This window comes from Marmota monax, unplaced genomic scaffold (assembly GCF_021218885.2).
Source record: "Marmota monax isolate L192 unplaced genomic scaffold, Marmota_monax_Labrador192_F-V1.1 WCK01_AAM20220418_F8-fsc00006, whole genome shotgun sequence".
NCBI classification, from domain to species: Eukaryota; Metazoa; Chordata; class Mammalia; order Rodentia; family Sciuridae; genus Marmota; species Marmota monax.
The window spans coordinates 18,340,555-18,367,797 of NW_026693712.1; the positions used below are offsets into that span (position 1 = coordinate 18,340,555).

General features: G+C 39.8%; 3 protein-coding genes across 7 annotated transcripts in view; 1 reads left to right on the forward strand and 2 right to left on the reverse strand.

Annotated features, from left to right (window-relative positions):
* Positions 1–576: 576 nt before the first annotated feature.
* On the forward strand, positions 577–6,725 carry Sra1 (steroid receptor RNA activator 1). Its single transcript, XM_046460036.2, has 5 exons — positions 577–733; positions 841–966; positions 5,148–5,353; positions 6,056–6,164; positions 6,310–6,725. The coding sequence occupies exons 1-5, from the start codon at positions 673–675 to the stop codon at positions 6,519–6,521; spliced, it is 714 nt and encodes a 237-aa protein (XP_046315992.1). The 5' UTR covers positions 577–672; the 3' UTR covers positions 6,522–6,725.
* An 809-nt stretch (positions 6,726–7,534) lies between these two features.
* On the reverse strand, positions 7,535–12,275 carry Eif4ebp3 (eukaryotic translation initiation factor 4E binding protein 3). 2 transcript variants are annotated; one of them, XM_046460037.2, is made up of 3 exons: positions 9,221–12,275; positions 8,038–8,211; positions 7,535–7,878 (listed from the first exon to the last, which is right to left on the reverse strand). In XM_046460037.2, exons 1-3 carry the CDS (start codon positions 9,367–9,369, stop codon positions 7,875–7,877), a joined length of 327 nt encoding a protein of 108 aa, XP_046315993.1. In that variant the 5' UTR covers positions 9,370–12,275; the 3' UTR covers positions 7,535–7,874. The 2 variants fall into 2 exon arrangements, with proteins under 2 accessions (XP_046315993.1, XP_046315994.1); XM_046460038.2 differs by having other exon boundaries at positions 9,267–9,500.
* A 2,597-nt stretch (positions 12,276–14,872) lies between these two features.
* Positions 14,873–27,243, reverse strand: part of Ankhd1 (ankyrin repeat and KH domain containing 1) — a 126,671-nt gene continuing 114,300 nt past the window's right edge. The window contains exons 25-34 of one of the 4 annotated variants that reach the window (XM_046460029.2): positions 26,881–27,055; positions 25,639–26,095; positions 24,992–25,138; positions 24,154–24,303; positions 22,377–23,989; positions 18,788–18,964; positions 17,261–17,461; positions 16,469–16,617; positions 15,658–15,822; positions 14,873–15,386 (exon numbers count right to left, since the gene is read on the reverse strand). In XM_046460029.2, coding sequence (XP_046315985.1) covers positions 15,327–15,386; positions 15,658–15,822; positions 16,469–16,617; positions 17,261–17,461; positions 18,788–18,964; positions 22,377–23,989; positions 24,154–24,303; positions 24,992–25,138; positions 25,639–26,095; positions 26,881–27,055 — 3,294 coding nt within the window. In that variant the 3' untranslated portion in view covers positions 14,873–15,326. Of the gene's footprint in view, positions 15,387–15,657; positions 15,823–16,441; positions 16,618–17,260; positions 17,513–18,787; positions 18,965–22,376; positions 23,990–24,153; positions 24,304–24,991; positions 25,139–25,638; positions 26,096–26,880; positions 27,056–27,243 lie in introns of all 4 variants that reach the window. The other 3 variants (XM_046460028.2, XM_046460027.2, XM_046460026.2) reach the window with 3 other exon arrangements.

Consider the following 27,243-nt stretch of genomic DNA (forward strand, 5'->3'; position numbering starts at 1 on the left):
ACACCTGACTTCATTCGTGCAACAAACATTTTCTAAGGTCTTCTTTGTGCTAGATACTAAGCTAGGTGCTGGGGATGTACTAGTCAGATCCCACCTTCTGAGACTCCTAGGGGAGATAAACAAGTCAAACAAAATAGAAGATGCTATGTAGTACAACTCAGAAATCTTCTTCAGAAGAGTATTGTGGTAGCACGGTGAGACACTTAACCTGGCCTAATGTGTTACAGAAGACTTTGGGAGGGTTGACATTTAAGCCGAGTGTTGAAGGAAGATGAGTACTAAGTGACTCTAGAGAAAATAAATGTGGTGAATGTGTAGGGCACTGGACAGAGGTGAGGTTCCAGGAGTTGACCTGGCTAGAACACTGACGGGGTACACGTGGGGCTTGAATTTTTGGTGGTTTGAATTTGCTCCTGAGAACAATTGGGAGAGATTGGACCCTGAGACTTGGGCTCCCTAGAGCGCCAGGTCCTTGGAAAAACAGCATCGTTTGGTGCCTTGTGACCAGGGTCCCGAAGAATCTTTAGCTGGCGATTTCGAGTCCCTTAGGGAATTGGCGCAGGGTCCCTGCGGTTCTCGGGGGTTGAAAAGAACCGTCCAAACAAGTCCTCCAAGCAGCCAGCGCCGCCTGGCACACATTCCAACTAGCCCGCGTGATCGGCGGTCCCGGAAATGACGCGCTGCCTCGCTGGCAGTGCGGAAGTGGAGATGGCGGAGCTGTATGTGAAGCCGGGTGAGCGCAGCTGGGGGCGCCGGGTGCGGACCTATATCTTCCCAAGCCCCAGTGAAACCTTCTGGTGGAGTCCGGCTCTCGCTTTACACATTCCCTCGCCTCCACAGGCAACAAGGAGCGCGGCTGGAACGACCCGCCGCAGTTCTCATACGGGCTGCAGACCCAGACTGGCGGACCCAAGCGCACGCCGCTCACTAAGAGGGTCGCCGCCCCGCAGGATGGATCCCCCAGAGGTGCGTGGGGGCCCTATACACGGAGTCCCGCGGAGAATGGGCGGTGCCAGGGATAAGCGTGACCCAAAGGCCTGTTTCTCTCTTCTGAGGAGACTTCCCTCCACAAGGAGACTGGGACTCCAGTAAGGGGCCCAGAGCGGGTGTTTTTGAGCTCCCTCTGCCGCTTAGACCAATAAATGTTGTTTATTTAAGAAGACTCTTTAATACCTTGATCCTAAGTGATCTTATCAAGAGTATTCTCAAGTTGTTTCCAATCTAGTCCTCTTCTTAGAATCCCATAGTGATACATGGATTTAGCCCTTTTACCTCTTCACTTGGGTATAGTAGGCATCTGAGACTTGATGTGTTACTCATCTATTTATTATTATTTACTGAGTACATACTAAGAGACACTACTTAAGGGCAACAAACTAAACAGCAGTGAACAAGAAGTTAACTATGTAGCGTTGGCAATAGATTAAATATTGATTTAATATTTAATGGTATTTAATGTCATGGCTTGAATAAGATGACATTAAATCAAAGGGCTCTGCAGAGAAATAACAGAGTGATATGTTACTGGGTGACTAAATTAGGCATCTGAGGGGTTGAAATCTAGTAACTAGAAGCCAGTCAATGATCAGGTGCAAGAACATTTCAAAGCTAGTGCAAAGGTCCTGGGATAAGAAAAAGATTGGATACTGAAGAAGTAGAATGGCTACAACATAGTGAGTTTTGCCAGGAAAAGGAGTTTGCATTTTAATCTACAAAGTTGGAAGCTATTGAAAAGTTTAAAGTAGAGAAGGGCTGTCTTTCCCACTTAAAGTTTCCTAGGCCAGAAGTGGGCAGTCACCTGCACAATGGGCTCAGGTTAATTTCTTTTAGCATCCTTCATTCTTTACACCCTTTTCACTGCAAAGGAGTGATATAAGGAAGGCAGGGTTTCTTAACCATGGCACTACTGATTTTAGGCCAAGTTATTCTTTGCTGGATACTCTCTTGCGTTGTAGTTTCTTCAGCAGCACCCTTGATCCTCTACCAGGTAGATGCCAGTAGTGTTCAGTCAGTTGTTTCAGATGTTTGCTCTCCAGCATGGGAACCACTAATTGATTTACATTTTTAAAAGATCACTGTGTCTGCTGTGTGGAAAAAGATTTTAGGGAAGAAATGAACAACAAATCAAGAAGCTATTACAGTAATACAGGCAAGATTTAATGATTTGACAAGGAAGGAAGTAGTGGGGATGGTAGGAATTGGGTGTACATAGGTTATGTTGTGGAAAAAGTAAGAGTAAGTAAATAGAAATCAATATGGATTTTTGTTTGTTTATTTGACATGGGGAGATTGGAGGATAGAGTTTTGTGGGGAGGGAAAAAGCAAGTTTTCATTTTGGGCCATATTTAAGTTTGGGTTGCTGCTATCTTTGGAGAGAAACAGGGATAGATCAGATTAGAGAAAGTCACCAACAGTCGATGGTATTTAATGGCATGGCTCATAAGATGACATAAAGAGAGGTTGTGGATAGAGACCTAAAAAGTTGCTCTAGGGCTTTCTAGCATTTCAAGGTTATGTATAGGAGGGAGCAGCAAAGATTAAGAAATGGCCAAAGAAGAATAGGGGAGAGTAAAATCAAGAATCAACAGTGCAGAATGCTACAGAGGTCAAGAGAGATAGAGACCTCTATATCTGACAAACACCGCAATTACTGCTGACCTTAACAAGAACAGTCTCTATAGAGTGGTGAAAACAAATTTAGCTGGAATGGGCTGAGAAGAGAATATGAAAAATACAGCGTAATTATAGACATTTCACTCAGAAAGTTTTATGAAGCAGAGATGAGAAAATGGGGCAGTGTTGGAAAATGGAATAATGTGAAGGAAGGATTGCTTTTGATAGTATATACTAATATGTTTGTATGCTGACTGAGAACCAGAACTGATGATGCAGAAGAAAAGGAATAATAGCTGGAGATGGATTTTGATAGAAGCAGGAAGCTTTCATTTATTACAGAAGGAAGGAAAGTGGGCGCAGATGCAGATAAGCTGGTAAAAGTGGTGGTGGGAAGATGAGAGAGTTCATGTTTGATGACCTGTGTTTTCTCAATGAAACATGAGGCAGGATCAGAGGTGGAGAGACAGTAGGCAAAGAAAGAGTGAGACAGAAGAAAAGTTTAGAAGACATGTGTCCAGGCAGTATTTGGTATGTTTTAACATCGGTGGCCATTAAAAGTATTAAGTTATCATTTATCAGTTTGGTTCTGTTTTCTTCCCAAGTGTAGGCACTATGGTTTAACCAATAAAGTGGGACAAAAGGAAGAGAGGAAGGAGGTAAAAGTGTTTCAAAGGGAGTAGCTGTAATGCACCAGGGAATCTGAGTAGTTGAGCTGGAAGGGTAGGAGGGGCAGTCAAATTTTGTAGATGATACAATGTTGTGGACAAAGCATTGGGGAATAAGAGGGAGGAACAAAATGATCACTGGAGTGCTGGGGCTGTAGCTCGGTGGTAAAGTGCTCGCCTGGCAGGTGTGAGGCACTGGGTTTGATCCTCAGCACCACATAAAAGTAAACAAATAAAGGCATGCTGTCCATCTACAACTACCCAAAAAAAAAAAAAAAATCACTGGAGGTGCAGGAGTAAAGTAACTGAGGCCAAATTATTAGATGCATTAATCATCCTTGTAGATGCTAATGCCTGAAACTTAAGTTCTTGACTTTCTTCCTCCAGTTACGGGTCAGAAACAAGTCATCTTGGGGCTGGGGATGTGGCTCGAGCGGTGGCGCGCTTGCCTGGCATGCGTGCGGCCCGGGTTCGATCCTCAGCACCACATACAAACAAAGATGTTGTGTCCGCCGAAAACTAAAAAATAAATATTTTTTTAAAAAAAAGAAACAAGTCATCTTGATTCTTCCCTCAACTATTGTAACCAAATCCTGTTGCTGCCTCCTCCTAAATAAATCTCGGACTGCTTCCCCCCCCTCATCTATTCTTTTACCATAGTTATGGCTAGGCATTCTCTTTTTCCTGGACCATCTCATTAATCAACTGCCGTGCCTGGCTCTATTCTTGATCTGTTCTCATCAATTTGTCATGAAACATACATCTTAAAAAGAAAGAAAGAAAGAAAGAAATGTCAGGCACTGCAGAGTGGTGCATGCCTGGCTCCAGAGGGGCTGAGACAGGAGTATTGAGAGATTAAGGCCAGCCTCAGCAAAAAAAAAAAAAAAAAAAGCGAGGTGCTAAACAACTCAGTGTAGATCCTGTCTCTAAATAAGATATAAAAAATAGGGCTGGGGATGTGGCTTAGTGTCAAGTGCCCCTGAGTTCCATCCCCAGTACCCTGCCCTCCACACAAAATAATAATAATAATAATAATAATAATAATAATAATAATAATAATAATAATAAGTTGGGCCATGTTACTCCTTGCTTCTATAAAACTGCAGTGGCTTCCCAGGACTGTAGGGCTCGAGATCAAACTCCAAGGCCCTACAGGAACTGGAATGCTTCTCCAGTCATGGCTTACACTGCTTTCTTCAGTGTTAATAAGTCTTAGGAAGCTGGGCAGTTGCACACTTGGAATCCCAGCAACACAGGAGGCTGAGGCAGGAGGATTGCAAGTTCAAAGCCAGCCTCAGCAACTTAGTGAGACTCTGTCTCAAAATTAAAAAAAAAAAAAAAAAAAAAAAACAGAAAAAGGTTAGGAATGTGGCCCAGCTACATTGAAGCACTTTTCAGTCCAATCCCTGGTATCCCTGCCCCCCAACAATTCACCTAGTACTCATTTAACTCTTCATAGCTGCATCTATTGTATCCATTATTTCTCAACTTAATAAAAACTGTTAGCTTTGTGATATTTTTTGTTACACACTAATCTAGCAGCTGTACTTGTATAAACAACTTAGGTCTTTCTATACCCTTTATCACAGAGTACATTTTATTTCTTTACAGCATGTAACATAATTTGGCAGTTTTCTTGTGTCTCCAACCCCTCTAGAATTTAAGCTCTCTAAAGGCAGGAACCTAATTTGTCTGGTTTACTCTATCTTTGGCACCTAGCACATTGTCTGCACCTAGTAGGTACTTCATGCACATTTTTAAGTGGATGAGTTGTCCCAGAGTATCCCTGCTTAGAAGGGGCGACTTTAGTGTTGAGTTTCTTACCTATTTGAGCCATGCTACTTGAATCCTGCTTTACTTTTTCAGTCTTCACCTCAGAGACTTCTCCTGGGCCTCCTCCAATGGGGCCTCCGCCTCTTTCAAGTAAGGCCCTTGGCCCCCCCTCTGTGGGGAGCTGTCCTGTCTCCAGAGTGGAGCCCACAGGTTTCCGAGTCATCGAGTCTGAGGCTCTGATGGAGGATGTGCTGAGACCTTTGGAACAGGCATTGGAGGATTGCCGTGGCCACATGAGGGTAAGCCCTGGCCCTCCAGGGAGTGGGAGAGGACTCCTTTCCATAGCCAGATGCAAGTATGGCTCCCAAAGGTAGACCTTCGGACCCTATAGGCAATGATTCTTAATCCTGTCAGAGTTATGGACCCCTTCAGAATCTGCTAAGGCCTTCCCAAGAAAATAAACAGGATTTCAGGAGGGTGCACAAGACTTCTGCAGAACTAGTCAACAGTAGAGTTGTAGGAATGAGTTGAATTAAATTCCCACCAGTGGAAAATAGTAGTTTAATTTTCAGTATCTCCAGGCCATTCAGAGCATACCCTGCTGGTTTTGTACTCAGTGGGGGAGAGGAAATCTCTATCTATGGTGTTTCCTAAGCTCTCTGGAGGCAAGGGATCAAGGAAAGAGGAAGTAACATAGTAATTTCATCTATTTGGTTCTTAAGTCTCTTTTTTTGTAAATTAACCTTATGAGCTTCTGAGGGTCTGAGAAGCGCCCCAAATTTTTAAACTCTAGCCACACATGCATGTTTTCTTGGAAGAAGATCCATAGGCCTCAACAGGTTCTCAGTGAGGGCCTCTAACCTTTGGGTAAAGAACCAGATCTCTAAAAGACAAAATGTAAGGTCCTGGACCAGAGATTAGCAGATGCATTCCTATGATACTGCCTTCCCCTTTCCCCACTGGGCTGGCACCACTTGAGTTGGAGGGCATTTGTCTTTCAGAAACAGGTATGTGATGACATCAGTCGACGCCTGACACTGCTTCAGGAACAGTGGGCTGGAGGGAAGTTGTCAGTGCCTGTTAAGAGGAGGATGGCACTACTGGTGCAAGGTATGGGTGGCTTCTGGTATAGCCTAAATCTCTTGCCATGCCATGGTTGGTTAAGCTGGAACAGGTGCTAAGATTTTGAACTCTGGGATGGGAGGCATGAAAACTCTTAGCACATTCTGCTTGCTCAAGCCCTGTTTCTCCTCAGAGCTTTCAAGCCACCGGTGGGATGCAGCAGATGACATTCACCGCTCCCTCATGGTTGATCATGTGACTGAGGTCAGTCAGTGGATGGTGGGAGTTAAAAGATTAATTGCGGAAAACAGGAGTCTGTCTTCAGAAGAGGAGGCCAATGAAGAGACATCTGCAGCAGCTGCTGAGGAGAACCAAACTATACCAGGCTTTCAAGAGGCGCTATAATTCTGGGGATTCCCCAGACTCACCTAGCCTGTTTCCTATGCCTTGGTGTGGAGGCCTTCTCTCACTTGACTCCCTTTTACCACCAGGGAGACTGTCCCATTGGAACTGACCCAAGATCCAATCTGGGGTACAGGGAGCTCACTTGTTAACCCATAACATATGCATTTCAATAAAAACATCTCAGTGGTGGGCACTGGGTGGGAAGAGATGAGCCCTTCATATGTCACACTGGTCCCGAATACTGTCCTTGACAGCCCACTCCTTGCGTACCCTATAAACTCTGTTATCCTTCCTCCACACATCATGCCTAGCTGGGCATGATCAGATTGCTGCTTGCCACTTTTACCAAAATTAGATCAAGAAACACATTCCTTGTAGCCCCGTCTTTGAAAGAGTTCATTTCAAAATGAGAACAGATTCAAATAGCCTAGCATGTGGATGTTTTCTCGCAAGGAAAGGAGACTCCCTTATATACCTTCCATCTTTGAGGTATACAGATAGTAGAGATTAGAACCAGTGAGTGGTTTTTGCTATAGAGAATGAAGGAGATGACCAGATACTGAGATTTGGGATCATTACCGACTCATCATTTGGCCTTTAGTGTGGACCTTAAGGTTTCTTCTAAACCTATGTAAACAACAGTGCTGTAAGAAAGGCATGCACAAGGTTTTCAGTATTGGAATGGGGATTGGTACTTATAGGTAGTAGGAGGTAGAAATAGCAAGGGGAGACAAGAGATTTGGCTATAGGCTGTGAAATCACCTCATCCAGAGAGTGCTGCTTAGGAATGGAGAGGGGAGGGCTGTTGGGGAGGCCCAGTTCCAAGAAGACTGCTTCCTGGAAAGACAGGAATATCCCCTGGCAAGGGCCAGGCTATTGCTGTTCATGGTTGTTGGAAGTTGGTTCAGGGGGAGCTGGGAACAGACCTGGACCTCTCATAAGCCTGCTAGGGCCCTCAGCTGTGTTGCTAAGATGAGAAGACCACCATTGAGGAGAACACTGGAGCCAAGACATTTGTTTGAAAGTTTACTAAGCAGCCAAAAGGTGACATATTCTGTCCTCTAGTCCTAGCCCTTAGCATAGAGGCCTGGGGGTTGGGAGGAGTACCTACAGACCAAAGAGAAAGGAGATCTAAGGGCTTGGCAAGTAGCCCACTCCTATCCCTGGTCTAGCTGCCCCAGAATTAAAGGAGATCCGCAGCCAACAAGTCACTCCTTTCCAGATTAGATGAGGCTAGCTGTCCTTTGGATATCCCAGAAAGAGGTGTTGGCAACAGCGGCATGAGGGATCCCTCTATAACGCCACACGGGGGGATCATCTGCACTGGATTAGAAGTCCATTTCAAATTGTGCGTCATCTGGAGAAAGAAAAAGCAGGGCTGGTTGGTGGCCTGAGGGTCTGCAGGCCTATGGCCAGTGTGGAAACCCCTCTTGGAATTGAACCCCACTCTACTTCACAGAGGCATCTCAACTCAAAGGATGAGGCATTTCCTAATTTTAGATACTGCTTTCCTTACCGGGTATCTCTTCCTCTGTCTCCTTCTGCTCCTTCAGCAACTCCAGTTTGGAGGGTAGGACTGTTGGAGGAGTTGTGACCCCGGGAATCTGAGGGAGGCAGCAGGGGGGTGTCCGGGCAATGGGTGAGTTCTTGCACTCCAGCAGGAACTTTCGGTCGTAGATGATCCTGGTGCCTGTTAAGGGGTAGGGGCTGAGGTTAAGAGTCAGGAACTTGGGCTCAAAGGTGATTAGGATCCCAGGCATCAGCCTTTTGAGGACTGTGTTGGGGGGTGTAAGACTCTGTCACATTTCCCAGTGTGTAGACTGACTAGGATCTCTACTGACAAGGCTTCATGGCACTGAAAGACTACCAGGCCTAACCAAGATGTGTCTAAGCATCATAAAGCAACTGGGCATTCCAGTTAGTCCAACCAGGGGACTTAGGTTTGGACGAGTTTCAGGTCTTAGTTCTTAAAAGGAGCACCAAACTTTGAGCTCAGGGTCTGCTACTCTTAAGCTTTGACATTTTCTTGGTTTGGTTTACAAGGTGGGATATAGTTGCCCTACAGCTGTGAAGGGGGCGCTCATCTCCTGCAAAGAGAAGCTGTGTTCTTCCAGATACTTGCTTTCCTCATGAAAAACAGGGACATACTGTTCTTACTCTGACCACTCCCAAGTCCTTAAAGTCTCAGCCTTCTAGCTCAAGGAAAACCAGCCAGCATAGCTGACCTCAAGGGGAACTGCCCAGTTCTCGCCCCTCCCCTTTACCTCTCGTGGCAGGAATTGCAGGGTAGGGAACCCAGCCTCTCAAGTTCTCAGGCTGCTGGCTCAACCAGCAGCAGGGGAAGCCTGGACTTTTATCTATCACAGCTAAAAGATAGAGCCAGCTACCTGAACCCCTGCCCCCAACAGCTCTAACCAAGATTTGGTGCTTCCTGCTCAGGCCTCCTTCTACTGGGACCTAGGCGCCTACTCCCACGAAGCAAATTTGCTAAAGGTAGGAGCATATGGAAGACCCCCAGAAACAAGGCCAGAGAGAGGAATCCACTCACTGTTACCGAAGATGGGCTCAAGGCACTTTCAGGTTTTGGGGAACTAAGTTTCGGTTCCAAAACCCTCCCCCAAACCTACAACAGAGGGGCCTGCGGACAAAGACAAATCTACAGCCCACGCCTACCCACCCCCGCCCGCAACAGCACGCACGCGCTGGTTTTCCAGCACTCTGCGGACTCCGACCCGGCCCGCTGACCTCCCGGGGTAGTGGCGTATAGCGTGCCCCCCGGCGTAGTGCTGTAGCAGTCGGGCAGCCGTTCCCGGCCCCCCGGAATCGGGCAGCTCGTGGACGTGGACATAGCAGACAGGAGGTGCAGGAAGGCAACCGGGCTGGTGCTGTGGCGCGGAATGCTGCTGAGTCTGAGGCGGACTTGGTTGACCACGTGCGGCCGCAGCAACAACACTAGGACGACGTCACGCCCGGGGCGGGCCACTCGCTATCACTCAACCCGATGGCGCCGCCTACTCGCTAGAGAGCAACCAGACTCCTTAAAGGTGGGGAAGAGTCTAAGACTCTGCACAAGCCTTCAGATCCACCTGGTGCAATACTTGCCAGCTTTCCTCTGAATACTGCAACAGTTTAGCAGTTTACTGCTTACACTTGGGCTCCTGGGGAGTACAGCTGGCTTATTCCTCTCAAAAGTTTTGGACAGTAAAGCACTATTAATAGCCATATTTTACAATGAGGCGAATAAGCCCAGGCAGGAAAATATGTTTCAAAGTAACAAATGTTGTTGGAGGGGTCCTAAGCGTACCTCACTTCAGAACCTGGTCCCTTCAACACAGCTGTGTACTGGCCACTAGAAACAATCAATTGAGGCTGTGGGCTTAGCTAAGTGGTAGAGCGATTGATTAGCATGCGAGACCCTTGGTTTGATTCCCAGCACAGGAAATACACGATTGCTATATGGTGTGAAAATGCCTTAATGGCCTTGACCACGGCAAGGGACTTACTTTCTTCAGGGAGCTTTCTGAAGAAGTTGTACCTGGGCTAAAGGATGAGTGGGCCCTGAGGGACAGGGGGAGGCTGCAGTTTGAGAAATCAAGAGGGGAGGTCTGGACTTTTATCTATCACAGCTTACTGAGGATAGGTAGGGGATCTGGTTTTAGCTCTGTGGAAGGGAAGGTCGGAGGGAGTGTCTAACCTTTTATCTGGCCTATTATATCACTATACCTACTATATATATATATATAGCCAGATATATAAAATGGGCTAGACAGAGGTGGTGGGAGAGTTAAGTACTAAGTCTAGTGTCTATATTATAGACTCTAAAAATTTTAACTTCAATCCAGTTGTCCAATTTGGCTTCCCCCAAATCAGCACTGTCCTTATTACCCCCCAAAATTAAGTATAGCACCTGACCACATGCACATACTGGTATTACCTCAGCTATGGATTCATTAGAATTTCCCTTAGCTTTAATTCTGTCCCTCATTTAAAAAAAAATTATAAATCAGTGCTTCTTAAACTTTAACGTGCATATAAATCACCTGCAGACCTTAATGAGAACTCTGTTATACTAGGTCCTGGTGAGATTCTGGATTTTAAATACATTCCCAGGTAATACAGGTGCTGCAGATTCTCAGAATCATATTTCAGACAGCAAGGATATGTATGCTTAATTGTTCCAAACAGTTTTGAAGAAAGCATCTTACAAAGTGGTGCACACCTAAATGATGTACATTAACTGTGATGGAGAATAAGGCTTGGGAACAAATTATAGAGTCATCTGATAAGTCATCTTTTAAGCAAGGTTATGAAGTAGTCTGTTCAGGGAGGCATGGGGTAGAGGACCATGAGATTGAAGGTGGGAAGCCCAACAGTGAAAGCAGGTGCACAAAAGGCTATAGGGATAAAGATAAATATATAAGACTCAGATACAAAGAGGAGAAAGAACAAGGTGATCGATTAAGGGTGGGGTGAAGGAAATGGAGATAAGCCAGGATACTTCCCTATCTTCTGGTTTGACAGCCTTGGTAGCTAGAATGCAAGTATAATAGGGAAAACAAGACAAGGAGTATTGGGGAATGAATAGTGTGTGTGGAATGCCCAGGTAAAGCACAACATGGAGCTAAATATATTGGTCTGAAGTTCACAGGGAGAACTCAGGCTAGTGCTTCATATTTGAGTGGAATGAAATCCAAGAGTATGGAAGGAGATAACCTTGGGAGAAGATTCAGTGTAAGACAAGCCCTAAGCACATCAACATTTATTTAAGGAAGAAGGATTCACCAAAACAGAAAGAGCAGTCAGAAACAGATCTGGGAGAAGTTTTCAAGAAGGATCCATGTCTAAAAAAATCTCTACTACAAAATAGCAGCAGTAGATATCACTACTATCTGCACTACTGCATGAAGCTAACTTTTTGGAGACACTAGGTGGAATAAGTTTGGAGAACTAGAAAATAGGTTGTTGGCTGAAGAGAGAAAGCCAGATTTATTATCCATGCAAACTGGATAAGGAACAAGAGTTTAAATCAGAGAGTTGGGACTACATTAAACATGAGGAAATACCAGGTCTCCACCACTAGGCAAACTGGCTAAAGTCACACCAATACCATCAAGATGAACTTTCCTAGCATATGTGAGGCCCTGCATTAGATCACCAGCACTGTGCAAAGATAAATAAAGGATAAGATAGGTATGCAATAGATGATTTGATTTATGACCTTGTTTTCCAAATTAGGTCTTGAAGCCTAGGCTAATTCCCTTTTTATTAGAGGTGATCTTAACACATTCAAAGAGTTTTAAACTTTAAACCACATTTTTGTCACTCCTTTTCTATAGGAAAGAGTGAAGGTGAAGGAACTAGCCTGTTGGAAAATGACAAATCACTAAAGGTGAATTAAAAGTGCAGCGTTATCAGAGCCCTTCACCCCAGTACAGGGTCCACTGGGAAGACGTCACGACCAGCCATACTTCTCCGTAGAAATTCTTCTTGTTAGTCAGAGAACAAGATGTTCAAAGTTGTTTTCCTACAGGCTTGTTTGCCTCTTCCTGGGTTTACAATGTGGTCCAAAGGTCTTCAACAGTGGGATACAATCATGTATACCAAATACTCCTCTCTGCTTGGCATGAAACTATCATATGACCAGCTTTTCTTCTACAACCTAACTCTAACTAAGATGGTCCCCCTTGTGCCCTAGTTTTGAGATCAGCAGGAGGATTTGGCCAGAATCTACACAAAAAGATGGAAACTGAAGTTCCAAGTCCTAAAGTTTCTTACCTCTGGTTAGGAGAGGGCACCATTGGCTGTCCAACTCTCTTCTTTGGTCTGGTTAGATGAGGTGATGGGATTTCCCCCTTGAGAGCAGGGACTGAAGAAAGCAGACTGGCCTATAAAAGGGCAAGTCAGCACACTGTAGCCACAATAGATTTAAGGGGTCTTACAACATCAATAATTTTATTGATGGTGGAATTTTGTTAACACTGAATACTATTTGAAATAAGTGAGTCTGGAAACCTTAATGATATATTTTATTCCTTGAAAGAGCTGTTACTCTCATGTAGTTTGACCTGTATTTTAGCAGGATGTTTCTTAATGACTTGAAGGACTACTATGGATGTGCAAGGTTTTCTTCTACCTTCACTAAAATCTCCAAAATCAATACTCATCCCCAGAATAGCAGGCTTTTTTCTCCCACCTCAGAACCAAACCTCAGTATTATAAACATTTTAATGGTTTCCAGTATTCGCAGACCGTATAATCTCATTCACAAGAAAAAGGAGAAAATTTATGTTAGAACTAGAGGACTCAAATTTTGAGTTTCATTTAAGTTTAGTTTCATTTTCAGATGATGAAAGTGAAGCCCAGAAAGGTGAAATGACATGCCTAAAGTCATAGTGCTTCAAGTGGCAGAAATGAAAATAGAATTTAGGCTTCTGACCCTTGTTCCACCATACCCATACTGCTTCCCCCCATATCCCTTGTATATTTTGAAAGTAATCAAGTTCTTACCTGAGCTAGGTTTTATCCAATGTTCAGGTTGGTAAATAGCAGTAAAGGAATGCCAGGAAGAGGCAGGCAGAGGAAGAAGAGATTATAGCAGGCGAAATGGGGTTGGGAGTTGGCAACCAGGATCCAAATAGAAAGAAAGGAAGGCAGGGCTGATAAAAGAGTAGTAGTTCCTAAGGAACTACATTCACTGTACAACTCCTGTTTCTTCCTAATTCTCCTAGGGTTTTCTCCCTACTTTTCTCTTTATGGGTTCTAATTCCCGAACAGAGATAACATTTCTCCTTTTGTTGTTTTCTAGGTGCAGATTTAAGGATTCTTCCAGACAATTCAAATATATTATAGATAGTTACAATAGAACCAAACTCACCTTTTTGTCCCACTGAATAATTTACTTAATATTATCTCTCACTAGCATTATTTCATCAAGAGTAGTTTCATGGGCTGGGGTTGTAAATCAGTGGCAGAGCGCTTGCCTAGCATGTTTGAGGCACTGGGTTCGATTCTCAGCACCACATAAAAAAATAATAAAAGATATTGTGTCCATTACAACCAAAAATATTTAAGAAAAAGAGTAGTTTCATTCATTTCATTGTTTTAGGTGATTAAGTGCAAGATATGTAGGTGATCCAAGGGGTCTCCCCCTCCCTCCAGGATCAGGGGGCCTCCTGATAATATTTGATGTGATTATCAACTACTACAAAAGCAGTAACTATGATACAAGTGATAACTTTCAAAATTTATTAAAAAAGAAGTAAGGGTTGGGGTTGGGGCTCAGTGGTACAGCATTTGCCTAGCATGTGTGAGCCACTGGGTTCTATTCTTAGCACCACATATGAATAAATGAATAAAACAAAATGTCTGTTGACAACTAATACACACACACACACACACAGAGAAATAACTTTAGTAATCATTCTCTTACATAAGATGAAACGGAAGACAAAAGAACAGGTTATGTATAACACGGAACAAACATGGTATATCTGACCTGGTGCTGGCTTTAGGACCTAGGCAGTGATTAAGAATTTCTATTATGAGAGTAGAAAGGTGCTGCTTGTATAGTTTGCCCCTAGTTACTCCTTTTTTTTTTTTTTTTGTGCATTCTCTATCCACCCCAAACATTTTCTTATTTTCTTTTTTATAATGCTTATACATAAGACAAGAGATTCAACTACATTAAAACACAAACAGATTGATGACTATACTTTTCGGTGAGATCATTTTTCCTTCTCTATTGCATCAGATTCTTGGCATAACTTTTGGTTTGCCCAACTCATTCCAGTGTTTCTGTGTTTAGTTTGTTAAACATACTGACTTTTCATACTTGGGTCCATGGAACTAAGCTCAGAACAAGTCACATATTTATAAACATTACTTAGTTGATTCAACAATACAACAAAGTAACAGGAGTTGTCGCAACCCAAATAAAATTAAAACACCCATAACCAATTACATCTTTTAGATTAAAAAAAGTTAGGAAGCACAAAAGGAACCTGAAGTTGATGATATGGGTGTGATTTGTTCATTGTTAACTGATTTAAATCCACAAGTTCCTATTTACATACTCATGATCTATAAAAAAGAGTGAAACTTTATCAGTGGCCTATGTGCTAAATTCAGACAAGATACAGTGCCAGGGTTTCTTACATGTAAAATGATGTGGAAGACAACAAGGGAACAGGAATATTAAACACAATAAACAGATAACAAGTCTTAACAGTGCTTTTTCAAGGGAGTGTAAAATGTGAGAAACATGGTACATAATATTAACAATCTGGTTCAGTATGATTGTGGATTGGGCAGTACCTCCATGACCACTGAAAGGATCACACCCCACTTCTAAACACTGTTCATCTTTTTATTGAATATTCTGGTAAATATTTCACATTAATACAGGCTACATTTAGTAGAGCCATTATATGACAAGAAATTTACTCAACTTTTTCCTTTCCAGTATGTAAACAATTATACATGTATTTACCACCCTAAAAGATTGAAACATGTAATCATCTAATTCTCTTCTGCATACAAGTAGCATTCGGTATGTCTAGCCAAAAGCACTAAGTTCATCTGATCTTAAGTTGAAAATGGCTAAACTAACCAGAGAACATAATCAGGTGGATAGGAAATCAATTTGTTCTTATACAATGGGAAATCAAATTTCCATTGCTAAAGCCTCAGAGAAAATTTCTTAGTTAGGCACATTTAAAAAAGAAAAAAAAAAAAAAAAAAGTTCCCCAGGGTTCTTCCAAGGTCATAGATTTCTCAAACAAGGCTAAAGAGTAAAGACCTTCTAACTTAGTTGACATATTTGAGATGCATGTTTCCAATATGAGGTGCCCACGTGCCAGGCCAAATCTGAAAAGGGGGAGGAAAAATTGGAATTTCTAATTAGGAATCTTTAGACATTTACAAAATGAATATAAAAATGCAATGGCAATTCACTGTTTTTGCCTAGGAAGAATACACATACATGAAATAAAATGTTTGGTTGCATCATCTTGATATTGAAAAAACTTAATTCAGGTCAAGGTGGTCAGTCATGACTTTTGACTCAGAACTTGTATTATGCACAGTATTGAGTGACATGACAAATCTGAAAAATGAAAGAGCATTAAGCCCATTTTACCTGTTGGGCATCAGTGCATTCAGTTGAATTTTGGATAACTTTTATCATAGGGTTCCAAGCAGGATCTGGGTTGTGAAGCCCATTAAACAATGGACCTCCAGGAACATCAGCAAGCTGAGGATGAGAGGGTATTATGGTGCCTCCATACATGGAAATTGGTAGACCCTAAAACAGCAGGAAAAAAAAAGGTTCACTTGCAAAATGATTACACATAATGATTCTATAATACCAGTTTAGACCTCTCTAATTTCCCTTCAGAAAACACCAGAGGATTCTGTAAGCAGAGTGTGGTACAGTACTGACAAACCAAAAAGTGTTTATCTGCATCTGCAACATTTTTCAATAAGAAATAAAAAACTAAATATGCTATCATCAGGAAATTTCCTGTATTATGTTTGAAAACATAATACCCTACACTTTCTCCTATCTTAGTTTCATGAATAGTGTACTAACAAGAAAAGGGTAAAGCTATGTGAATGTTTATAGCAATAATTTGGCTTTATAGCAGCCAGAAAGCTGTCAGAGCAAATAAGAAAGCATTGAAGATCACAGCCAGCTTTTTAAAGATATGGGGAGGCCTCCCTCAAAGTTGTGGTAGAACACAAAAACAGAAAAACTCAAACACCTAAGGTGTAGACATTATGACCCACTACTGAAACTGAACAAAAGAACTGGCAGGGATGCAAACAAAGGGAGACTTATTTCAATACACACTACTCCTTAACATGAAACTACATTGACTGGCAAAGTACCAAACAAATTACAATGATGTTTATCAACTCACTTTAGAAAAATCCACAAAACCACTTGCCATAGGCTGGTGAAAAATGTTAGAGGGGGCTACCATTCCAGAATCATCTCTCTCCATTGGTTGGTGCTGGGAGAATGTGCTTGGGTCTGATAATTGTTGATGCATTGGATGGTTCCCTATCACAGACTGCGACCAACCTGATAAGCCTTCTGGAAAGAAGAATTGAAAAGAGGGTATGATATTTATTTGCATAAAACAATAAAATATTATCACTTTATTCTTTCTTCAATACCAAAATAAATTCCTCTCAAGAGTTTAGGGAACATTCATCACTGTCTTGCAAGCCAAAAAACAAACAAAAACAAGTTCCCAGAATACCAGAAGAAGTCCTCTGAATACCCCAAACATCTTATACTCTCTGAAATACCTGAAATAATTATCCCATTCTACCCTGGAAAGCTTAAGCAGGAAAGCAAGCATGCTTTGAATATTTATTTTTTTATTATTATTTTTTAAAAATATTTTTTAGTTGTAGTTAGACACAATACCTTCATTTTTATTTATTTTTATGTGGTGCTGAGGGTTGAACCCAGGGTCTTGCACATGCTAGGTGAGTGCCCTACCACTGAGCCACAACCTCAGCCCCGAATCTTTATTTTTGATCAAATATATATGTCACCCAACTAACATTCCAGACTTTGAAACTAGACTGAATTCTTTAAAGGTACAAACACCCAACCCTGTTTGTTAAGCACAGGAACAAAGTTCTTTTATTTTTAAAGGAACTGAGTTTTAATGACAAACTTACACAACTTACTTAAGCTATCCCTGCAGAGAAAGAAAGAAAGATACCTGACACAGCATTGACACCAAATGACCAGATTCCACTGTGTCCAACAGGAGCGACAAAACTGGTTCCCACAGGAGCTTGAGCAACAGACCCTCCTTGCCGTATTCGAGCCAGTCTCTCTGTTCCAATCGGGGGAGGTATCTTTCGATCTTGACTGGCACTGCCTCCTTTTGGTTGGCCCAATGTTGGTGGGGCAGAAGTGGCTGAAAGAGGTGAAGATGATCCCGAAGAAACAGATGGAATAGGAGAGTCACCTGGTGGCAAAATATTTCTCTATTGTTTTATTACATATAAAAACTATAGAAATATGAGAAACCTTGTTGGAAAGATCTATTCCACAACATAGGTCTGTAAAGAAAAATTTCAATTTATGAGATCATTCAAATGAGAATAGATAATTTCAAAACATTATCCTGGACTATTTTTGCCTGTAATAAAAGTAAACAAATAGCCTAAAAAAATTTCCTAGTTGAATTAAACAAGGGTAGGAAGGAAAAAGTACTCATTTATTCTAGTTCTAAATAATCTAGTTCTAAATAAAACAGTTACTTTTAAAATTAACTCAAATATGGCAATGTTTGTATAGTATCTAGATTATTATCTGAAAAACACTTCCTTACTTTTAGTTCTTTCTCTTTTTCCCTTTCAATAGCCCTTTTACTCTTTCAATTGCCCTTTTATTCCATAAGAAAGAAAGGTTGAATGTTAGCAAAGCACTGTAGTAAACTGATTGGCAGTTTTCTTTCTTAATTGGGCTCAGGTACTTTGGTTAGTTTTCCTTGTCAAAAAGGCCAATGTTAATTACTTCACAATTCTCACTAAAGAAAGGAAATCAAATACTGTTAAATTCTAAATACATAATCTGTTCTAAATATTGAAATAAGCAATTCAGAACAAAGGAATACTTATAATGGGCAATGATACATCCATAAAAATGTAAAAATAAATGAGAAATCATAAATAATCATAAATGAGATATCATATCAAGTTGACCATATGCATAAATCAGTTTCAAGATTTGAGAAATTATTTTACTGCCCCCACCCCCAATCGTTTTGTTATCTCTTTTTTCATTCAATACTGGGATTGAGCCTAGGGCTGCTCTACTGCTGAGCTGCACTCCCAACCCTTTTTATTTTTTAAATTTATTTTTGTGGTATTGGGAATTGAATCCAGGGACATACTACCATGAGCTAACAACCAGCCTTTTTTATTTTTTGAGACAGGGTCTTGTTAAATTGCCCAGGCTGACCCTGAACTCAAGATTCTCCTGAGTATCTGGGATTATACGCATGGACCACTGTACCTGGCTTTGTATTACCTCTTCTTAAATAACAATAGATAGCTTGACCCTTCTCAAGTTTTGAATCCTATAAAATGCCTGCCAATTTTTTGATGTGACTACAATACAAACTTTGGGTATCTGCATACTGTTTATTTTACTAAATTTATAACATAATATTTCCTGAAATAAATGGCTTAATAACTTAATTAAGACTCTTTGGAAAGAGTTCCTCCATGATTCCTACATGAGTTTGAGGTGCTTGTCCATGGATGGGGTGAAAAATGTTGTCTGTTGAAACTAGGAGTCCCAACAGGAGCTGGCCCTTGCAGGAAAACCCTTGTTCCTGGTATGCCGGAAAAACTTGTCAGAGGAGCAGAGGAGGAAGATGGGGAGCTGCCTGATGGGTCAATGGATGGTAACCCTGAAATAAAACAGGTACGAGATATCCAATTAGCTAAGGCTTTAAAATGTGAAGTCCAAGGTTCCTTAATTTTTTAAAGAAGAAAGCATGTGGTTTATTTTTGTAGATTACAGCAAAAAGAATCCACTTATGTGATACTATACGGCCAAACCTAAATTTTCTTACCATCAGAAGAAAATCATCTAACATATAAATATAGAAAATTTAAGAATGGAAGTCACCTAAACTAATGTTCTGGATAAATCTTAAAGTTTTTATTAATATCTGCATTCTCTCTTGTGGAAAACCTGAAAGCAACAGCTTTTTAAAAAATTATAGTTATTTCCTATAGAAAATGAATAACAAAACCTACCAATTTTCCTTCCTCACAAGGAGGAAAAGCATACCACTAACCTAAGGGTAATTTTGGTATTCTATTAAACAAAATCAATAATTGTAAACTATACCAAAGTTTCTGTCTACTTTGGATAAATTTGAACTTAGCCTTCGTAAATTCCATTGATTGTGGAATTTATTAGGGAAAAGGGACAAAGATCTAAGAAAGGATTACAGGTATATTCACTGTAGGAAAATGAAAATTTGTCAAAACTTCTCTCAGGAAAGTCTGATTTTCAAACAATTTAATTTCCTATCATTAAAAAAACAATGTTTAGATGTAATTCACATATCATATAATTCACCCATTTGAAGTATAAAATTCAATTGATTTTAGTATAGCAATTCACAGGGCTGTACAGCCATCTCCATAATCAATTTTAGAATATTTCTGTATCCCTTAAAGGAAATTCCATACCCATTACCTATCACCAGATCCTCTCATTCCCGTATCCCCACTTCTTTTTTGTTTAGGTTGTTGTTGTTGTTGCAGTTTTGGGGATTGAACCCAAGGCTATTCTACCACTGAGCTACATTCGTAGTCCTTTTCATCTTGAGACAGGATCTTACTAAATTGCCCAGGCTGATCTTGAACTTGCAATCCCCCTGTTTCAGCATCCTGTGCCTCTGGGATTACAGGTGTATAAATTATAGTTATTTCTTTTTGATGAACCCTGAAACTTTTTTTTAACCAAAAGAGCTGACCCATCCTACATTCCTGCCAGCAGCCATCATGATTTTAATTTCTTCACACCATTCCCCATCTTCTTAAAGTATTACTACTTCTTACTAAGAGGGTAAACCAATGGAAGAAGACATGAATAAAAGCAACCCATACAGGCTGTTAAGAATTGAGGTCAAGTAGGGGATGGTGGTGCACACTGGAATCCCAGTAACTCAGGTGGCTGAGGCAAGAGTATCAAAAATTGGAGGTTAGCCTCAGCAACTTAGCAAGACCCTGTCTCAAAATAAAAAAATTTTAAAAAGGGCTGGGAATATAGTTCAGTGGTGCCCCTGGATTAAATCCTTAATACTAAAAACAAACAAACAAAGAACAAAGAATATGAGGTCAAGCTTATTAATCCTGGGCCCCAGAAGGAGGGTCAAAGATGAATACTTCCTTTATTTATTTAAAAATATTTTTAGTTGTACATGGACACAACACCTTTATCTATCTATGTATCTATCTTTCTACCTATCTATGTGGCGCTGAGGATCAAACCCAGTGCCTCACACATGCTAGGCAAGTGCTCTACTTCTGAGCAACAACACCAGTCCTATTTATTTATTTTTTGAGAAGGGGGTTTCACTATGCTGTCCCAGGCTCACCTCATACTCCTAATCCTCCCACCTCAGTCTCCTATGTATCTAGGATTACAGGTGTGCACCACCATGCCAAGTTTAAGCATACTATTTTCTATCACAATCGAGCACTGACAATGAGCAATTTTTTCAACCTGTGGCTTTTGAAGATCTTTACTAGTTTCCCAAAATGAACAGTTACAACTGATGTCTATTTATAGAAAAAAAGAAAAAAGGAGATCATAGATGGTCTTGGGGAGACTTATGTTTCTGCTTCAAAGACAAGAAACAATTACTTGAGGGGATGCGGGGTTGGAAAGATAACAGAATGAATCAGACATTATTACCCTATATTACATATATAACTGTATGACTGATGGGATTTTACATTATGTACAATCAGAAGAATGAGAAATTATACTCCATTATACATGATGTATCAAAGTGCATTTGTACTGTCATATATAATTTATTTAAACAAATAAAATAACATTAAGAGAAAAAAAAGAAATAAAATAGAAACAACTGTTTTCCTGAAAAGACAAGTAAATGAAACATATCTGAAATGAAAATTAAGGCTATGCCATATCCATAACTCACAAATTTTTAAAAAATACTTTTTTAGCCAACAATAAAAAATTAAAAAAAAAAATAAAAAATAAAAACAGTAATAGCCTTTAAATTTTTTAAAAAATACATGTTTAACGTTAAAAACAAAACAAAAAGATAATGAAGAGAAGTAGATGGTAAAAATAATCTCCTATAATCCTTTTCACTAAGAAATCAATACTGTTAATTTTTGACTCCATCCTTCTGTACTCTTTTTTTAAAAAATGAAAATAAAAAACTTCACATACTTTCAAAATAAAAAAATAAAAATACTTTTTTAGGTGTTGATGGACCTTTATTTTATTTATTTATATGTGGTGCTGAGACTCGAACTCAGTGCCTCACACCTGCTAGGCACGTGCTATACCACTGAGCTACAACCCCAGCCCCATAACTCACAATTCTAAACAACACAGATTAGTAGTTTAGCAAAAAGGTAACATGCATGTTAGGGTAGTTGGAAGAGATATACTAAGTGAAAATAGTGTTCCTTACCCCAATCTGGGTCAGCTACCATTTTTAATTTGTTTTTTGTACAGCATAGATTAGATTAAATTTGGCTCTTAAACTTTGAAAAATAGATTTTGTTATTCCAAACATCGCCAAGCCAACAATGGATTCAAATCTATCTGCATCTTTCTTACAATGCTAAGAAACTGTTTCTTTTAAAAATATAAGAGCCCATAAATGACTAGATGGATCTCTTCAAACAGCTGCATCTAATATAAATAATATATAGTACCATTAAATAATATAAATTGTAGGCTGGTATCTAAACACTTTTGTAACTCTAATTTTTAAAATCTAATACAATCACTGTGATTTTTAAAGTCTACACATCTGGAATCCTTGATGTATACCATGAATCATTTTTATTTACATAATCTGACACCAATTCTAAGAAAATAAGCTGATACAAGGTATTACCTCTTACTCTGATTGAAAGATCTAGCTTATTATATGTGATTTACCTATAGCTACTTTTTTGTCCATTTACGCAGATCTCTACTGTTTATTACACAAGGTCACACAATATTACGTACAAAAATTATTATTATCTTGGAATAAGAGGTTAGGCTCTAAGAGCCTGCAACTTAAGTTCTAGGAATACTTAATAATAACTTACCAACTGGACTAGTAGAAACTCGCTGGGAAGGTGGTCTGAAGCCAGGTGCCTTGGAGTTGTCAGGGTGCACATTTTCCAAGTGTCCAAGTACAGAGTTACCCAGGAATGCTGACTGAACAGTGAAAGAGGCATCTGTAGCAACTCGTGAGGACAGAGGACCATCTCCCCAACCCTGGTTAGGTGGTACCTGACTGCTGTCAAAAAGGCTACTGAAGTGATTAAAAAGTGTAGCTGGGCCAAATGTAGGTTGCAAAGATTTGTTTGCTGAACTTATGTGCATCTGAGAACCATTCATAATGTTCACAGTTGAAGAAAGTTGCACTGCAGCTGGTGGGCCTTGAGGTGTTGTTAAAGGAACTGGATTTGTAACAAAAATAGACTGGGGATCCTGGTGTATGGCTGCATTTGGTACCACTGAGTAAAAAGAACCTCTGGGCTGTGTTCGATGAGAAACTCGAGGTGCTGGTACAGCTAACTGAGGTAAATTACTGGTATCCTGATTATCAGCAGCAACCAATCTGGGTGATGCCAAAGTCAATGGAGGAGGTTCTGTGTTAGAGGCAAAAGGCATTGACATAGGACTTATATCAGACACATTGGATGGTTGTGCCTCCTCCTGTGTGTTATTGGAGGGAGGAGTGGGACTACTAGATGGGTGAGTTTCTGCAGCTCCTGGGGTATTGCTGGCAGAGCTACTGCAACTATGTGCAGTTGGCGATGGGGTACATAGGTTTGTCATGGGTTGGTCTGGTGTGGACATTTTTTCTTTGGGAGGTGGCATGGCAGAGAAAGACTCCATCTTTTGTGAAGAAAGCTGTGCTTGAGGAGTAGTTGCAGGCAGAAATGTAGTGGGAACTTGCCCACTTGTGATAGGTGCAGAGGAGACAGAAGGCAGGGAACTACAAGTGCTTGTCACAGAAGAAATCACTGTTGCTGGAGGACTCGTTTTAGGCACACAGGCAAACAACTGCTTTCTGACTGATGAAGGAGTTCGGGTATTAGTCACACATAGTTGCTGACTGGCAGCAACTACAGAAGAGACAGTGATAGGACAACTAGCAGTTGCTAGTCCAGGAGACTCTGATGGTAAAACAGTCCCATTCTGGTTTGGTAGACGGGTTGTATTGTTATGCTTTGGAGAGCTATTTGTATTGCCAGGATTCACAGGTCTCACTGGAAATGGTCCCCAAGTGTTAGGAGAAGGTGAGAAGGTTCCTCCAAACTGGGCCATAGGTAGGCGAGGATGCCGAATCTGTTGCATAGTTTGAGCAGCCAGCAGGGCAAAATGAGGGTGGGGATAAGCTAAAGGAAGAGAAACTGGGAAAGAAGAACGTACATTTGTTGGTACGTTCTTATTAAGTTTATTAGTGGGCTGGAACGTAGATAATGTTGTTGCCTGTGAAGTTACAAGAGTTGGAGCACCCAAGGGAAATGCATTTTTGCTGGAAGCTGCTGTGGTGCCTACTCCAGATGAGAAGTTTGCATGAATGGATTTGGTGCTGGTAGGGGTTCTGATGTGATTTTTAGGAATTAAGTCTTCCAGTTCCTTAGCGGGATCTTGTATAAGTGCATTGATAAGCTGAACTGCATATCTTGTTGATTCTGTACCACCCCTGGGGAAAAAACAAACAAAAACAAGACCAAAAGCATTAAAAAACAAACAAAACACATGTATTCTTAACCCTCAAATAAAATCCTTAATTGTATTATACCTAACAAAAGCTTGCTTTTTATAAAATTATACCCAGAAGTAGTAATATAAATTCTTCACAATTACCTTATTGTTATCATTCTCTCGCCATTCTTATCTTTTTGTTTATCCACATCGATGTGGGCACCAGTAACATCTTGTATTGCAGTGATGTTGCATCCTCCTCTTCCCATTATTCTGGACACCCCTGAGGCTGGAACGGATAACTTCTTTGACCTATAAAATGAGAACTATTCATGAGCTTATGAAATTAGATGTCTTTATTAAAAAAAGATGTCTCAGCAATAAGTTGATGGACATTTATAGAATATTTCTTAAATTTAAAAACATATTATTGTAATTTTTTATCTTAGAAATGGATCTCTCATCATATTGAATTTAATTTAGGCAAGTTAAAACTTACATTGCCATTTAAAACAAATTATATTTAACTCACTCAATCCAAGCATTCAAATCTGCTCAAAGTATCACCTATATCAACTAAACTGCAAGTACCATGTATTGACTCTATCTAAAATAAAATAATGCATACCTACTGAATAATGTTAGCTTATTCATTTTAAATCAAAATCAACAACTCATATATACATCAATAAAAAATAAAAGTCTTACATTTAATCTACATAAAGAGCAAATCATAGGTTATCCAAAAGAGTCAACATTTGGGATAAGCTAAAGGAAGAGAAACACACACACACACACATATATATATATAAATACAAAACGCAAATTTATGTATTGCTTCTGATTGTGCTTGAGCATATTCTGGATTTAGTATGGCACTATAGTTTACAATAATGGTCACATTCAAATTATTCATTAATTAACTAGGTAACTATCTGGCATGGAAAGGAGAACCTATATGATTTATGAGAGTTAAAAAGACGAGACTAATCCTACTTACCTTCGCACAACTTCTTTCCACCCTTCTTCTCTTTTTTGACCCCTTTTAGGACTAGTGAGATTCAGCTTTATGTTTGGAGAGCTTAATGGCAATGACACTGACTTATAACTTGTTGACAAGGAATTAGAATTTGCTTCACCTTCAAGTCTGAACAGAGAAATATCAGGTTCAACAAAAGATAAGTGTTAAGGTAGAAACTCAAGAGATTACCCCTTTATAGACAAAGTTATGCTGAAATATTTGAATTTAAGTTCGGCACATCAAATAACCAAGTCAGAAAAATAGAAATGACCAAAGAATCATCATCTATTTTAATATAAAACTGGATTCAGAAGTCAAAAGTTAGACCAAATTCAATAAAAATGACAGTTAAATAAAATCAAGGCATGCTAACTAATATTATCAACTTCAAACTATAAATCTTAGCAAGCTCTCTGCCACTGAGCCACAACTCCGGCCCCTGTTTTATAATCTTAACTAGCACATGATTAAGAGGACACAGGTAAATTTTAGTTTTGGATATTAAAGACAAGTTAATATGGTAGATTTAAATTGTTAAACACAACTTGGATAACATACTTTGAATTCTTGTGCCAAGTCTGAAAAAGGAAAGATGAATGTAGAGTTAGCAAATCTGAAAAATTTACCGTGTTTGAGTTTTGGAAGCAGTAGTAATTATCTTCTCTTCTTGGGAATTGAGGAGCAGTGCCGGGTACCTCCTATCACTACTGGAGTTCACATCCATAGTGAAATTTAACTCTTGGCTTTTACCACCACTACTACTTTCACTGTTGCAGTCTGTACTGTCCAAGTTATCCGAATCACTATTCCCACCTGCACCACCACCTCTAGGTTCTCCATTTATTTTATTTTTATCTGCCTTTTGTTGTGCTAAAGATATATGTTGTTCTGGAAGAATTAAATGTGCTGTGGGAGGGGTCTCTTTGGTTTTATTCTTCTTATTTTTCCGATTGGTACTGGGAGTTGTGACCACGTTGGCCCTTTTTTTCCCAAACACATTTGTGAATGTTGCAGATGTTGCAGAAATTCCAATTGTGGTGGTGGTGGTTGCACTAGGAGGTTCTATGGGAACTTCTTGCTCCACTGAAATTATAAAAAAAGGATAAAAATCACATTGAGAGTCACAGATCTGAAAACAAATTGTGACAAAATATACCAAATAATTCAGCCTTTTAGGTCATATTTTCATTCCACCAGTGTTCACTAATAAAGAAATATTTGCTGCCATTCGAATATACAATATTATAATTGGATGTCTAGGTTGGTATAGAAAATATATACCCTATTAACATAATTAAGATACGAAATGTTAATCTCATGAACTAATCAAAACTACATAGTTTGAATTTAGGACATTTTTTAGATATTATTTTAGAAATAGAATTCAAGTAAAGCAAAATAATTTGCCTATTACAACCACAGCCATATAGCATCATAAACAACTCTGAGAATAATGAACTTCAGTTATACTGACATGCTTCCCTTTATAGTTTCAAGCCTAAATCTTAGCTAATAGAATTTATTCAGGAACTCTCTCTCTTTCTAGTTTTTAATCAGGGAAGTTAGAGGTAGAGAAGAACCTAAAGAAAAGCTGTTAAATCTCTTATTTTATTGCTTTTAATATGCACACAATATTTTACACGGTGACTTAAATCACAACTGAACTTCTTCACGTTATGTGCTTGCTTTCTCTCTTCTGTTTCTCTATCAATTTACAATGTAAAACATTAAAATTATTTACTATAAAAGTCAATTATCAATTTCAGATTAATTTAATAAAAAATTTAACTAACATTGACTAGAAGCAAAAGATACTCATAATGAGTAATAAGAAAAATTTTCACTAATTCAAATCAGTCATTTCTTACCATCTTCATCGTTCTCCTCTTCATCCTCATCTTCTGCTAGTTCTGAATTCTCCTTAGGTTTGTTTTCCTCATCTTCTTCCTGTTTCCTTTTCTGCTCCTCTTTTTTCTTTTTTCTCTTTTCTTTTCTTTTCTCTCTTTTAGCTGCAAGAGCCTGCTTTCTGCTCTCTTCTCTTGACTACAAATAAAGCCAGTTTATCATTTTAACATTAACGTGATAATTTAAAGAATGAAGTGGCATTTTTGTTCATGATACACAGGCTTTCCATGGATGTGTTTCAAAATATTTATAAATGCAAAAGAAAAAAATAAATGGCAACATCAAAATTGAAAACTTTTGTGCTTCAAAAGAACCATCAAGAAATT

Bases quoted from the DNA above. Each gene is read 5' to 3' on its own strand.
- Sra1 (XM_046460036.2), top strand. From the start codon at position 673: ATGACGCGCTGCCTCGCTGGCAGTGCGGAAGTGGAGATGGCGGAGCTG. The intron at 967-5,147 runs GTGCGTGGGGGC...TTACTTTTTCAG, and splicing joins GCAGGATGGATCCCCCAGAG to TCTTCACCTCAGAGACTTCT. The intron at 6,165-6,309 runs GTATGGGTGGCT...GTTTCTCCTCAG, and splicing joins GATGGCACTACTGGTGCAAG to AGCTTTCAAGCCACCGGTGG.
- Eif4ebp3 (XM_046460037.2), bottom strand. From the start codon at position 9,369: ATGTCCACGTCCACGAGCTGCCCGATTCCGGGGGGCCGGGAACGGCTG. The intron at 8,212-9,220 runs GTGCGTGCTGTT...ACCCCTTAACAG, and splicing joins GAGTGCTGGAAAACCAGCGC to GCACCAGGATCATCTACGAC.